The sequence below is a fragment of the Lissotriton helveticus genome, chromosome 9, assembly GCF_964261635.1.
Source record: "Lissotriton helveticus chromosome 9, aLisHel1.1, whole genome shotgun sequence".
Lineage (NCBI taxonomy): Eukaryota > Metazoa > Chordata > Amphibia > Caudata > Salamandridae > Lissotriton > Lissotriton helveticus.
In genome coordinates, this window is record NC_136070.1 from 240387335 (window position 1) to 240402342 (window position 15008).

At 45.8% G+C, this 15008-nt stretch overlaps 1 protein-coding gene across 3 annotated transcripts in view; it reads right to left on the minus strand.

The window, feature by feature from the left end:
* Positions 1-15008, minus strand: part of CCDC32 (coiled-coil domain containing 32) — a 90635-nt gene that overhangs the window by 14133 nt on the left and 61494 nt on the right. For all 3 annotated transcript variants that reach the window (XM_078659815.1, XM_078659816.1, XM_078659814.1), the window contains one exon: positions 11498-11654. In XM_078659815.1, coding sequence (XP_078515941.1) covers positions 11498-11654 — 157 coding nt within the window. The remainder of the gene's footprint in view (positions 1-11497; positions 11655-15008) is intronic.

Sequence of the window (15008 nt, forward strand, 5' to 3'; positions counted from 1 at the left end):
TGGTGGAGTCTTTTAGGAGCAACTCTATTTCAATTCCAATTTTTGTCAACGATTTCCCTTCAAGATTGCAAAGTTCTTTTACACCGAAATCCTGCCAGCAAAAGCACTCGCCTTGCTCAGTAGTATATATAATTACACTTGCTGGTCCAGGAGTGTTGTGAATACATACATAGACGTTATCGAGTAGTGGTACATTGATGCTGAACAATAAAAGACCTAATATAATGTTCACACCCTGGACTCCTTTAGTGTGCTGTGCATGGGAAGAGGATCTGGACCCTATCTCAGATGACTACTGGACGGAGGCAGAGGCATCCCCTAGAGTCATTAACGTGTAATCCAGCTAAAATATTTGCACACTAGTATACTTTACCAAGGAGTGGCTTTAGAGGAGAGGTATTGTATTGTAATTGCATGTATATAGCGCATACCACACCCAACGAGGCGTTGAAGCACATTTTGGCGAGTAGCATGCTACTCCGGAACCCATAAAGGATTAGTGGTGAATTAGTATAGTGAAATATGAAAGCAATTTGAGTGGTGGATATGTTAGCCAGTTATTTGTATCGAGAAGGATAATGGAGGGATAGAAGGATTTAGAATGGTGTCTTCTCTTCGCTGAAATGCTTAAGATGGCATGGCAATATTGGAGATTTTGTGCACACGGTTTGGAGCTGTGACACACTCGCTCCATTCACGAGGGGGGTGTCAACACACCGGGAATGGTTCTGGGCTGGTCACGGCCACATAATCCCAAACTGACCCTATCAGATATCCATGTGGAATTGGACTTTAAAAGGTACAAAAGAATCTCCTATGGCTAGGACTCTATAGCACAAAATGACACTGCTCAATACTGTAAAGACGCACCCAAATACCCCTTCCCCCACAATAAAAAGCTCGGGTAATGGAAAAGAGGCCTAGACAGAAGCATGCACATGGAGAAACCAATCTACTAAGGGAGGGAGTTGCCCCCAGAAATGTGATAAAATCTGGACTGCATGTAGCGACTATAGGGGCATCTTTCTCCTCCCGTGTGGATCTCAGAGTGAGTACCATCAGGGATGCGCTGAGTAGAAGGAAATAAGCATACCTCCGCCATTCGAGCTGCGAATTGTAGGGTAACTGTCCGCATTTAAATGGTGTTGAACTATTGTTGATATTTGCTACTCTTATGAGATGTTGTAGTTGTGTTGTACCCTCAGGTGTCTTGCTTTCTTGTTTATATGAGGTAACCTCATATAAAGCGGATCATAAGCAACACCACAGCTTACCATTGATGGATCATATAGGACAAATCTTGTGTCACGTCAAAGACTCCACCACAGTGCAATTTCTGAATAACAGGAGATGGTTGTCAAGGGTACTGAAAGCAGATAACAAATCCATAAGTATTTAGGGTCTGCCATTAAGCAAGGATCCCAGGATTGCCCGTCAAGGCTGCAATTGGACAGTTGCAGCTTTTGATCATATTTTGACAAACAATGGAATGTTAGATAGGAGTCGAAAATTGCTGTAGGACAACAGGTCTAGTGTGTGCTTTTTCAAACGTTGAGTGACCTAGGCTTGCATAAGAGACATGGAAACAGAACAGAAGCATTAATAAAGCTGGAAGTAACAGATTACCAGGTCACATTCTACTAAAATTGCTGGGCAAATGTCATCCTCGCATTAGGTTAATTGAAGGGTTTAATGATAGATCTGTTTTTCCTAAAAAGCATGCTTAAGTTGTAAATTTGAGAACACATGTATTAAAGTAAGGTCCGAATTACTAGCAATTTTCACTTTAAACACTTTGCTCTCGTTATCAAATTAGTCCTAGATCATGACAAAGACTGATTTTGTATTTCAAATTTTACCAGTTAGTGGCAGAGAATTTTTTTTTTCAAAATATGATTACAGTTACTTTTTGGAGGAACTATACTTGCAGTGAAAACGTTTCTTTATTTGACAGTCCTTGCTTTTGGATTGAAGAGTTGCTTAATTTTTTTGTGGTTTATGTATTCTCACTAAACATCTTTTAAAATACTTATATCAAGAAACTGAACATAAAATAACATCAAACAGTATTCAAATCTCAATGTTTAACAATTGATAATATATTGGCGCCATCATGGCCAATTTTTCAACTTGTGTGTTCGATCTAACACTACTACATTTACCAGTGGCGGCTCCTCTGCTAAGGCGGAGGAGCGTCGCCTCACTGCTTTTCAGCAGTGTAAGAAAAAATAAAATGATAATAACTCAATGTTATTATCGTATTTTTTCTAGTTGCAGGCGCTGCAGCCTTGTGAGGCAGGGCGGACTGCTCTGCTGAGAGCAGAGGAGGGGAGGAGTGGATTTCACTCCCTACGTGTGCATGAATGTTTGGCCGGCAGTCTCGGCCGGCCAAAGATTCATGCGCACATATCATGTTCTCCACCCAGGCTGCATTACAGCCTGGGCGGAGAACATGCCCAGGCCCCCAGTCCCCGTCTGAGCGGCGAACCATGGCGCTCAGACCAATCACAAAGCTGCATTGCAGCTTTGTGACTGGCTCAGGGAAGTCTAGGTGCTTCCTGTTCCGGCTGGAGTGACGAGACGCAACGAGGAGGACATGGCAACGTGGACAGGAGGTAAGTTTTATTTAATTTCTAATTTACACCTTACCCCCTGTCACCCCGCTCTGCCACCCCCGATCAGTGCTGGCTGCCACTCACATTTACTGATTGAACTTTATAGTGACATGAGTTCTAATAAAACTCTTTGATTGTCAAGATGCTACAGGTATAAAACTTAGAATTGCACCTGAAACGGATTAAAAATAAGTTGCATTCTAGCCCCTCTTCTTTTCTCACTATAAATTGCTGACCTACACAAAATCTTAAACCACAGCAGTGGTGACTCTCCAAAGCTCAGTCTCAAGTGACTTACTTAGATTCACCAGGTCTCCGGTATAAGCTATCTTCTACACAGATAGCGTTACAGCAACAAATAAAACGGACTTCAAGGATTTATCTTCTTAAAACAGACTGAAGATAACTCACAAAAAAGACAAATCATGTTTGAGATGTAATAAACCAAAATTCAACTGAGTCCTTGGAAACCATAGAATTGACTAGTTCAAGCAATACACATACCAGAAGATAAAAAATCTAAACTTTTTTTTTTTTTTAAAAAAAGCTTACATGGAGCACCTATATTGTTCATCGATCCAATACATGTCTAGCAGTCTGTGGGGGGGGATTAAATATTTTTCTAGGAAATATGGAGCGGTTGATTGGACTCACACAACGACTGTCACAATCACTAAACTACTACTGTTGAATATATATGGGACCTTAGCATGCAAGGATCAAGTTATTAGACAACTAAAAAAACTGTTTATAAAAGACTATTTGAATCCAATTTAATCTAAGAACTTCCACACCGCACTGTCAATTAAGAGTAAAACTAAGCTTTCCATCATTGGTCGTTTCAAACAACATCAACATCCTTAAGTTTAAAATTGCATAACTGCCAATGAGGGAATGCTAAAAAACCTAATTAAGAAGGAATTCACCGAGCACGCATCCAAGATGGTCGCGTGAGCACAGGGCTCCCAAGACCCTCGCCGCCTCCCGCATATATCCTGTCACTAATCCTGTTACAGAAGATGGGTTATTAAGGACACGACCCTGCTGACATAAAAGCTTTTTTCGGAATTCGATTTGGATGCCGGGAACCGGACTCACTCCGCTCTGAAAGTTGACGGCCTACACTGAGGAACAACCTAGGACTCAAGTCCCCGAGGTACCCGGGTGGTAATCGAACAACAACGGCCAGTGGAGGTTGTCCTGTGGCCTCGAAGTACTTTCGGTTTCGTTTTTGGACCTTCTCTACTGAAACTAATCTTCATCTGACTTCGGTGACCCATGGTCTGCTCCTGGCTCCTATGCTTGCCCAGTGCGCCCCGTGTTTAGACTCTCTGGAGATTGACTTGTGAGAAGCCATTCATATCAGGTCTCGGGGGGCCCTCAGGGGCGCCTCGCTCAGTATGGCGGGCAAGCCTGAAAGCGAGTAGCGGACGACCAAAGTCGCGCACCGTGGGGGAGCCCATTCAATCAAATAGTATGGACCGTTACACTCGCCCTAAAGGTTCCCCCAGTGGTGCTGGCAAAACATCGGACGAGACCGGCGATGGCTCCGCGACGACGGAGGAGTTGACCTTACGAGACGTCATGAGCGCCATTGCGGGGGTGAAGACTTCCATGGGCCAGCAATATGAGACATTGACTTTGAAGCTGGACACAGTGGCTATCGATGTTAACTTGATCAGGACCGACTTGGCAAAGACCAATGAACGGGTCAAGTCTTTGGACATCAAAACCGCCAGTCTCACAACTGATATGTCCGATCTCCAAACCGAGGTTCGTAATCTACGCTCTTCTATCGACTTGTTCGCCCGCCGACTGGAAGACTTTGAGAGTCGGGCAAGGCGCAACAACGTCCGTATCATCGGGGTTCCGGAGAAGTCCTCCGAGATGACTACAGATCTCCTCGTGGAGGACCTGATATTGAATCATCTGGCCCCCAAGGGCCTCAGTAACTTTTTTGCGGTCGAACGCGCACACAGAGTTCCGGGTGGGGAACATAAGCCTGGCGCTCCGCCACGACCCATAATAGCCAGAATTTTCAATTTTAGGGATAGAGACGCTATCCTGCAGGCATCGCGGACTACTGGCCCCACGAAATTTGAGAACGCTACGATTGGCTTTTACCCAGACTTTACTCAAGCCGTGCAGAAGCAGAGGATGGGATTTAGGGGGGGTCAAGCGGAGAATGCGAGACATTGGAGTGAAATATTCTATGCTCTTTCCTGCCCGACTTCGCATCGAATACAACGACCGGACGCTCTTCTTTGACCGACCTAAGGTCGTCAGCGACTGGCTTGATACTCTGCCCACACAGCGAGATCGCACGGAGCACTTGGGGGGCGCAGAAGGTGGCCCGCAGGAACAGGAGTGAGGAGTGACGACCGGCACATGCAGTATATGGACTTTGCAGCGGTGGTTTGAGGACTTTATGTTTATGCATATATTAGTTATACCCAGAGGCGGCAGGGGAGACGGGACTCTCCCTCCTTCAGGGGTTTTCTTTCTTTTTGTAGACTAGTTTCATGATAGGGCGACAGGCACACTGCAAGTTGGGGTGGCTCTTTGGTCTAACGCAGGGGTGCAGGGTGGGGGGGATGTGTTCGAGGGGCTTTCCTGGGGGTGGAGAGGGGAACTTTGTTTGCTCTTGTTTGGTTTAGAGGCAATGTTTTACAACGTATTCTGATCTTGGTGTCCGGTTCGCTGGGGGGGGGCGCCTTCAACTTTAGGATGGGGGTAGGGGGTTGAGGGTATTAAGTTGGAATGTCAATGGTCTGGGGGACAGGATAATACGGGGTATAGTGTTGCAATTTTTTGTCTCTCCCCTGATGTGGTGTTGTTGCAGGAAACGCATCTGATAGGGAACACATTCCACGCAATGAATCGACGAGGGTATCGTCTGGTTGCGCACTCTGGATTCACTACTGGGTCGAGGGGGGCGGGATTCTAGTTAGGAACTCCCTCCCGTTGGAAATAGATGGAACGACTCTGGACGACAGGGGACGATATGCAGCTATTACGGGCAGATGGGAGGGGAAGACAATCTCCATACTTTCTGTGTATGTCCCGCCAGGCTTACAAACTACGACATTTGCTGACCTGGGGGAGGTAGTACTGGGACTCCCCGAGGGTATTTTAGTTATGGGTGGAGACTTCAACTCGGTGGTTGGTGGTAGAGAGGACCGTAACCCCCCTAGAGACCTTTCGAGATCGCAGTCTTGGCTGGGCAACTTCCTGGAGACACTGGGTCTTGTAGATTGTTGGAGGATGATACACCCTGAACAGGCACAATACACCTTTCACTCGGGGGCACACGGGAGCCTCGCTAGACTTGATTATGTTCTTATGCCGGCGGCGCAGGCCGTCTCGGTGAGGGAGGTTAAACACCTAGCCAGGGGTATTTCGGATCACTCCCCACTGTGGCTCTCCATTGATATTCAGCTGTGGGCAGAGGGTCGAGTGGCCCCGATTAATCCCTGGCACCTTCGCAATCCTAAAACCCAGGCGTGTGTGGTTAAGTCTATTAATCATTACTTCACGGAGAATGTAGGGTCAGTATCCTCCTCCATTTCGTTATGGGAGGCCTTCAAGGCTGTGGTCCGTGGTCAAGCTTTGTCGTTGATTGCGGATGCAAAGAAGCGGAAGAATGAGGAGGTGATACGGCTGGAGGCTGAAATGATTGAATTGGAGAGAGAGTTGGAGTCTGGTGCCACTCAGGATAGACTACATGCTCTGCACCTCAAGCAGTCGGACTACCGAGGTTTAGTGACTGACGCTGCCAAAGCTATGAGTCGTGAGCAGCAGGGGCGGCTGTATGATGTGGGAGATAAAGCAGGGAAGTTGATTGCCTGGTTAGATAAGAAGGAAAGATCGAATCGTGTTGTGCCTGTGATAGAGAATGCTGATGGAATGCGAGTGGTGGATCCGGTGGAGATAGTGGAGGGTTTTGCGTGTCATTTCCAAAAAGTTTATACGCCAGTCTCAGACAGACCGGAGGAGGACTCGCATCTGTTGCTCAGAGATATCGCTCTGCCTTGTTTGTCGGATTCGGACAAAGAGCTTATGGAGTCGGAATTTTCCGACGATGAAGTAGCGCTCGCTATCCGCTCCATCCGCCCGGGAAAGGCCGGAGGCCCAAATGGTATCCCCATTGAGCAGTATAAGTTACGTCCGGACAAAATGGCGCCATATCTCCGCGAGATGTTCCTGGAGTCGCGTGATGTCGGATCACTTCCCCGAGATCAACGGCTTGCGTCCATTGTTGTGATCCATAAGGAGGGGAAACCCCGGGATCTCTGTATATCTTACAGACCAATATAACTTTTGAACGCCGAGCCCAAAATCTTGGCAAAACTATTGGCGAACCGACTGATAAAGGTGATCGGCGACCTGATACACCCGGACCAGTCTGGGTTTATTCCTCACCGCAACACCGCGCTCAACCTGCGTCGTCTTCATGGCGTCTTAGCGAGGGCGGAGTCCTTGCGTGAACTGGCCATCTTGGGGTCCTTGGATGCCACGATGGCTTTCGATACGGTGGAATGGCCACATTTATGGGCTGCCCTCGCAAAGTTTGGCTTTGGCCCGGGATTCATCGGGTGGGTTAAACTCCTTTATGAGGAGCCGCTGGCCCAGGTGGTGGTTAATGGAGGGTCTCGAAGTCCTTTGTTCTCGGGAGGGATACGCGACAGGGATGCCCTTTATCTCCTCTGCTTTTCGCGCTTGCTTTAGAACCCTTGGCTGCTTGGCTGCGATGGGAACCATCGCTTAAGGGTATCAGGTGGACCCCCGACTTTGAAGACCGCATATCGTTATATGCAGATGATATCCTGCTGTACCTCACTTCCCCACGGAAGTCGTTGGGAGTGTTATTTGATGTCCTTAGCTAGTTTGGTAAAAACTCCGGTCTAGTAATTAATTGGGCTAAATCCAGTGTCTATGCTCTTACTGGTGACGTACCCCCCTTACCGCGCATATGCCCAATACAGATATCGCAGATTGGATTTAAATATCTGGGGATTTTTATATCATTAGACCCCACGGTGCGATATGAACGCAACCTGCTCCCTCCGCTTCTTCGACTTAAATGTGACGTAGCGGCCTGGGGTAGCCTGCCGTTGTCCCCGATTGGGAGGGCGGCTCTTTTCAAGATGATGTCCCTACCCAGATTCCTGTACGCCCTTCAGAATACGCTTGATCTCGTACCAGCCAGATACTTTCGTGAGATAGAGAGCCTCCAGAGACAGTTAATATGGGGTGGGCGTCCTCGCGTCGCCTAGCGAAACTAACTCTGCCCTGGTACGACAGGGGCATCGCGCTGCCGGATATCAGGCGCTACTATTGGGCGTCCCAATTGAGTGCAATTAATCATGCCATGTATGGCCCAACGCCAAATCCCGCTTTTGAAATGGACAAATGGCAGTTGCCGGGAGGGAACTATAACAGGGCGTTGTACTCCAAATCGGCTAGCAGGGGTCTACCGGGGCCCACCGGGGTGGCAGTACGGGTATGGGGCAGTGCGAACGCCGCCATGGGGTGGTCAGACAGATTGACCAGAGCGACCCCGCTCTACGCAGCCGAGAGATTGGGAAGCCTATGGACAACGAAAGGCTTCGAGAAGTGAGACCTCATTGGCATCAGTAGGGAAGGGGACCTCTGGGTCAAGGATAGGATAAAGTCCTTTGCAGAGCTACAGTTGGAATATGCGCTTAGTGATAGGGAGCATTTCCGTTATATGCAGATCCGTCACGCAATTCACTCGGTCTTCCCGGCCGGAACCGTTATCCCGGAATCCACTCCCCTTGAAGATAGGGTGCTTGATGGCCATGTTCCGGATAGCACTATATCTTTAATATATAAAAAGCTGATTAACGATCGAACGAATTTACTGCTGCGGCTCCGGGAGGCTTGGACCGGTGATGGACTGGAGTTGGATGATGAAGACTGGCAAGCTGCGATATCCTCTCCCAAAGAGGTTGCGATTCCGGCCCGTCTCCGGCTGGTGCAACTAAATATTTTACATCGTATTTATATAACGGGTCCCCGTCTGATGCGTATGGGTTTTTCTGTAGATCGCTTGTGTAAGCGTGGCTGTGGTTTGCTTGGTACCTTCCTTCATATTATATGGGAGTGTCCTGCGGTGGCTGTGTTCTGGAACCGTGTGCATGTGGTCATGGAAGAGGTCACGGGAGTCTTGCTGCTGCCTGAAGCCCGACGCTGTTTACTGAATGTGTGGGAGCCGAATGACTATTCGGTGGCACAGACGCAATGGGTTACCCTTGGGAACATGGTGGCTAAAAGGGACATAGCACAATTATGGGGGTCCCACAGAGCACCTACGATTTCAGCTTGGGAAGAAAACATGGACTGGTGCATGTTCAGGGAAAAAACTGTATACGTTGCACGTGGCAAGCCTAAGAAGTGGGGCAGAATCTGGACCCAATGGAATGCATACCGTGGGGAGATTTGTACCCTTCCGTTTGTAGATGTCCCGGAGATACCGCAGTCCCCATAGCCTGACATTCCTTGTACGGTACAGATTTTTGCAGAAACATGATCATTTTCCCTGGCCCCCATACACCCCCCCCCATCCCACCTCTCCTTCCATTATTGTTACAACACACAGTGGCTGATACGGCTCACGCCATGGAGCGGACACATACTACATTGCCTCTTTGTTTAGTTAGTTTTGGTTGCTTTATTGTTCGTTTGTATGTCTTTAAATAGTAAAACCTTGACCTTATCCTGCACTACAACATATGAACCGTAAGAACAGTATGTTGAATCGCTGCCGGGCCTCCGGGCTGTCGGCTGAATAGCTGTGTATATGTGAAATACTAAGTTTCTGTTTCGTTTTAGCGATGGCCGGCCCCCGTGGTTGTAGGCCCGCAAATGTAATACTGCGATTGAAATAAAGGTTTTCAAAAAGAAGGAATTAACCTCAAAAGGGTTGTCAGTCTTTGAATATACGATGACACAAAATTCTGTTCAGAATAAATTACCACCAATGACTGAATTTTCAAGGCAATACAAGTTGAAGAAAAAAGACTTAATCAAGAAAACTATTATAGCAGCTAATTTTTTCCCACTGAGCTAACTAAATAAACAATGAAGAAATAAAAATTCTAACTACATATACTCTAAAAAGAAAAAACATATTTGGGCTCAATTGCATTGTTACGGATTAGGTTACTATGCATTCCTCTACATTCATTTGAAGATTCTTCGACAATGTATAAAAAGGAACAGCGTAAGAACTATGTATGCCCCACTTTTTCTGAAAATGATGTTAAAACAATTGCAGAAGCTATGTAGTTATGCTTTAAGGGAAACACAAACAAAAACGGGAAGCTTAATGAAATAGCATTGGCCGAGTGTCTTAAAGGATGCTTTACAAAGAGGACAGGAAACTTTTATTATAGACTATTCCAGAATTTTATTAAAGTGTATGCTTTTAATATATGTATAAAAACACATTGCTCATGTTTTGCTAATTTCATGATGAACTCTTTATAGCAATTGATTTTACCCAACACATACAATAAAGTTGGTGTTGGGCTTGTAGGCAGTCGTGTCTGTGGCATTAAAAGTACATCTGATATTAGCATTAGAAATTTTCTTTCCTCTTGGACAACTGCTTTTCCTCGCTTCATATAAAAGGCCGGTAGGTGCTTGATAAGATCCTCCATCTCCTCCCACTAGTATCAGTCATACTTGGGAGAGCAGGAAGACCGAATTAGCAATTCCTAGGTTTCTTTTTAAAATAAGGAAAGTCCTACATTCCTAAAAATTGGACATATTTAAAGGAGAAACAACAATTTTAATTGGGGGGGGGGGGGGTAATTTTTAGTGTGAGGGTTATCAAGCCGATGGAGACTGCTAGGATGAGTCAGTGACTGGATAAATATAAATTCTACTTTGCTGTATATGCGGCAGATCACTTTCTGTTGAAGGAAGGGAATCAATCCGAATCAAGCTACGAGCCTCCATTGAAGGAGTCTTCGGAGTAGATCCCAGTTCCTTGACAGACTGTGCAGACTCTCGGAGCTGGGCCTTTGTAGCTTGGCATTGAGGCTCATGGCACCGACTGACGAGGCATTTTTACAGAATGATCTGGACGTAAGGCATGACTCATGAGGCTGATACTTACCATGAAGCCGAACTTCGGCTTGAGGTCCAGCCCCATGCCAGATAGGCTGATTCAGCCTTTCATCCCTCCAGGGTCAATAAAGCGAGCGCCTCTCTTACCATAACCTACTATGAACTCGGACTGAAATCCTTCTTGGATTCTCCCAACATATAAAACTAGTCTAAATCAGTTTAGCACCAGCACCTGAATATCCGTTAACAGGAAGTCACAAAGATGTACATGTTTCAAAATCCTAATGAACAGCATTGGTTAGAGGGAAGTTCTCATTTATAGAGACCAAAGAAGAAAAATCATTAGTAATATGAATCCATTATGCCAAAACGTTTATGTGGGCTGCGGGAGAAATAGGGGTACTTTAATATTAAAGGACTGAATCACAGGTTCAACAGGTTGGTAGCTGGAATAAACATTAGCAGTGATAACCGATTGTGTCTGTGCAATGCAAAACTATGTTAACAGGATATACTTTGCCAAGAGGGTGCAGAGATATTATTCAGCTACATGGCATAACCCATACATGCATTCCTGCAAGCACAGCAATATGCTCATTCACCAATAGAAATGGACGTCCATGGGTAACTCAAGGATCTGCCTCTTTTCAGCCATAGCCCTAACCCAACTCAAGGTCAATATAGGTCATATGACACCGCTACCTGGGGTATATATTCTGCACATAGGTAGCTCCAAGATACAGGTGTTCAACACACATAATTTTCCATAACGGTGAATTAATTACCTCTCATCACATTCATGATCGTCCACGAAAACCTCTGACTGAAATGTTTCCCTTAACAGTCTGTCCCAGTGCTCCTTTTTTGCTTGGGCGAGTGTGTGCAGCATGTCCTTGGAGGTGACTTCCTGAGACAATCCCTTAATTCTGCGTAGTCTTCTCTCTAAAAGAAAATACTTATTTTAAAACAGTGGTTAAAATGTAATTTACAAGTTCTACTGGAAATTATGCCCTACAGCTAGGAAGATAATAAAGCACCACCATTACCGATTTTGAAGAGTAAACACTGCTTGCATGCAGTTATGTTATGAACAATCTGCAAAAGCACTTGGCCCATGTGCTGGTGATGATACGAAGCTTCTCCTGGCAACACTCCATTGTCAGCAAAATTGATCCTTATTATGCTATACATGGTGCTGGATGAGCTGCCAGGCAGAGTCTAGCTACAGTCGCGAACCTTTCTCCCTACACTCAGGTGACTTCCAAGCCCTTCTAAAACAAATTGGTACCGCCTCAAGTCCATTCGCCAATTTTGTCCTTCGATTCGCACCATGTCACAGGGACTATCTCCTAGGTGCCCTCAAACTGATTTTGGTTCCGATTAGCTAGTAAATGGTGCAGGATTTTGACAAGATGCCAGGTTACATTCTCTTTTTTATTTTTTAGTTATTTTTATTAACATTTGTATCATAGAACATATAAAGTATGTTAAGTGACAATTTGGCATTCAGCTGATAATTTGTGTTATAATTATCCATTAGCTTACATTTTGGAGATATTTCACGTTGCCTGCACTTTTACTGGCCATTCACCCACCAATTGCGTACATTGGGCCAATCTTGGTGTGTGTGTGTGTGTGTTGTATAATATGTTTTTTTTTGGTGGAGCTTTAGTACACTAAAACAGGTGCAAAGCCCTTTCAGATGACTACAGGATGTGTATGCCTCTAGGCTGTGCACCAGATTGAGCACTTGTGGGCTGCAATAATTTTCCATGGTACTACCAGTACAAGACTCTACAGAGTCATAAACTGAGAGAAGGTCCTCGAATACCTTCCTTTGGGGGAGGGGGCGAGGAATTTTAGTAGGCGGTGGATGCCTCAATCTATAAGACAGTCTCGTCAGTGGTTGACCACCTGGAAAGAAAACTCCTGCGGCTGGAACAGAACTAGTGCAAACCCCTCTTTGATAGAGACGAACTCCCAGGATCCTCCCGTACACTTCGACAGACGCTACGCACAAGGCGAGAAGAGAAGGAACAAAGAGGGTGTCCATCTAGGGCCTTTGATAATCTAAAAAACGTTTTCCTGGATAGCCACGTTAATGCCCAGGGCCCCACAACTGCTACCTACCCTCTTATAGTCAAAGATGTGGGGGATAGACCCAGAGACTGCCCAACCTCATACTCCCAAATCTCTTGAGGAATGAGATTCCCTTAGGGACTCCTACGCAGAATGGGGCAAGATAGGTCATGGCCTCTCTGTGGAGGCTCCATATTGGACAACCAATGGAAACTCTGCCAAACCAAACAGGACCACATTGAGACAGACATGATGGACGCGGAGGACATACTCCAAATCGGGTCCACTGAATAGGACCCCGTAGAGGAGATGGCTGCCTATGTAGCAGGTAGGATCTTCCAAAGAGATCCACAACCTCCTGAGGGCGGAATGCCCATGTCCATCCTTGGAGGGAAATGTCACAGTTAGGCGATAGCTGGGTATGAATCCGGGTATGTGGACTACATATCCCAGAATACCTGCACCAAGAGTCCTTTTTCCACTTTCTTCTCTCTATCTAAACTCCTTCCTCCCACTTCCTCTTGCTTGTCACCTGATGCCGACCGTGTTTGGTTCCTCGGAGGAGTGTTTTTCCCGGAGTTCTAATATTGGAGTTCTTTGGATTCCTGGGTTGTTGTCCTGACCGCGCTGGAGCTGGGCGCGTTATTCAGCCTGCTAATCTTTGGATTTCTGAGTCATTGTCCTGATCGCGCTGAAGCTGAAGCGCTTATCAGCTGATTTAATTTCTTCAGTTTTTCTTTTTACCTTATGTTAGAAAGCTAACTGTTTCTAACCAGTCCGCGCTGACGCGTTGGAAGCCGTATTTCATATTCGTGGTTCTCGTGGTAGAGTGTCGCGGGGAATTGCATTTTCCTGCTTGCTTTATTGCGCCCATGTGAAACTCTACACACTGCTCGACTGGAGAGTCATCCAGCGCCGAGTCCTTTACCAGTCCTTACGAGAGAGATCGCGCTGGAGCGCATTTTCCTTCGTGTATTTTTCTTGGTTACTGGAGCGGTTGAAAGGCTCGGAGGAGTTCACTGTTCTAATAGGATATCCACCTTCAAACTCCAGGATTTTTACAGAGTGGTTAGTGAACATTTGTAAGCTTGACAGCCATTGACTGCCTCTGTCAGATAAGTACATTTCTGATATTTCTTGCCTTTTTTACCTGAATGGCGTATGCAATAGTGAAATGCTTAGGTGCAGGACTGTGAAGGCAACTTGGTATTCTATGACATTTCCTTTTCATTACTTTATTTTTTCTCTTTTTGTGCCTTTTTGCTTGGAGTAAATGTGGCAGTATATTACAGTAAGTGGAGCATAGTTTACACAGTTACCATTGTAAGGATTAGAGGGAGGGACAGGGGTTTACTCACCTTGTGTTCGGTTATATTTCCGCTACAAGAAACCTGGGGGCACGTAGAGAAGTGAAGACTACAACTTCTGAAGCTCATCGCTAGAGGTTTCTGCTGCTACCTTTTTGTTTCATTTGTCCCTTTTTACCCTTTCCCCGGTTATGGTATAATCAGTGAAGTGTTACATTCACTCACAGGTGCTGCCATATAGGGAGAAAGGTAATTTAGCATCGCTCCTGCTGTACCCGGCTTGAAGGTTAGTGAACCTTTATTTGATCATGACAGGAAAAAAGTTGCCCTCACGCCCGAAATACATACCAAAATGGCTACCTTTCTGGCCAAATACATTCAGGATCCCAAGAAGGGTATCGGCCACTTGGCACATGAAATCCTACAAACATTTCTTAATAAAGCATGAGCCTCTATTCGGGAATACTTGTGGGCAGGTAAACAGCCCAGCGTTTTATTTGTAAAAACAATTTTATTTTGTAAAAACAACTCATAGGGATGACATATGTCCAGATCTGTTACTGGGCTGGAATTCTGACCACAGTTAGTGACTGGAAATTTCGAAACAGGGAACCAAACTTTCTGACTTAAGCTATACATGTTCCATGACAGAGACCTTTCAAATTCCTGAATAGGGCTAAAGTCCTTGAAACCCTACCCGAGGTAACAAAAATTACGTTATGCACATGGCGCGGCAACCTGAAATGTATTGGTTGGTACAAAAAACCTACAAGGAAAACCCTTCAGTGGCTGGATGAGTGGCTACCATGAATGGCCAGACAGCTGGACTTCAAGGGATAAAGGGATAAGACTACATAGGGATTTCAAAATTGGAAGATGAGAGGGAGTAGAAATGCATGAAGTCATTTAA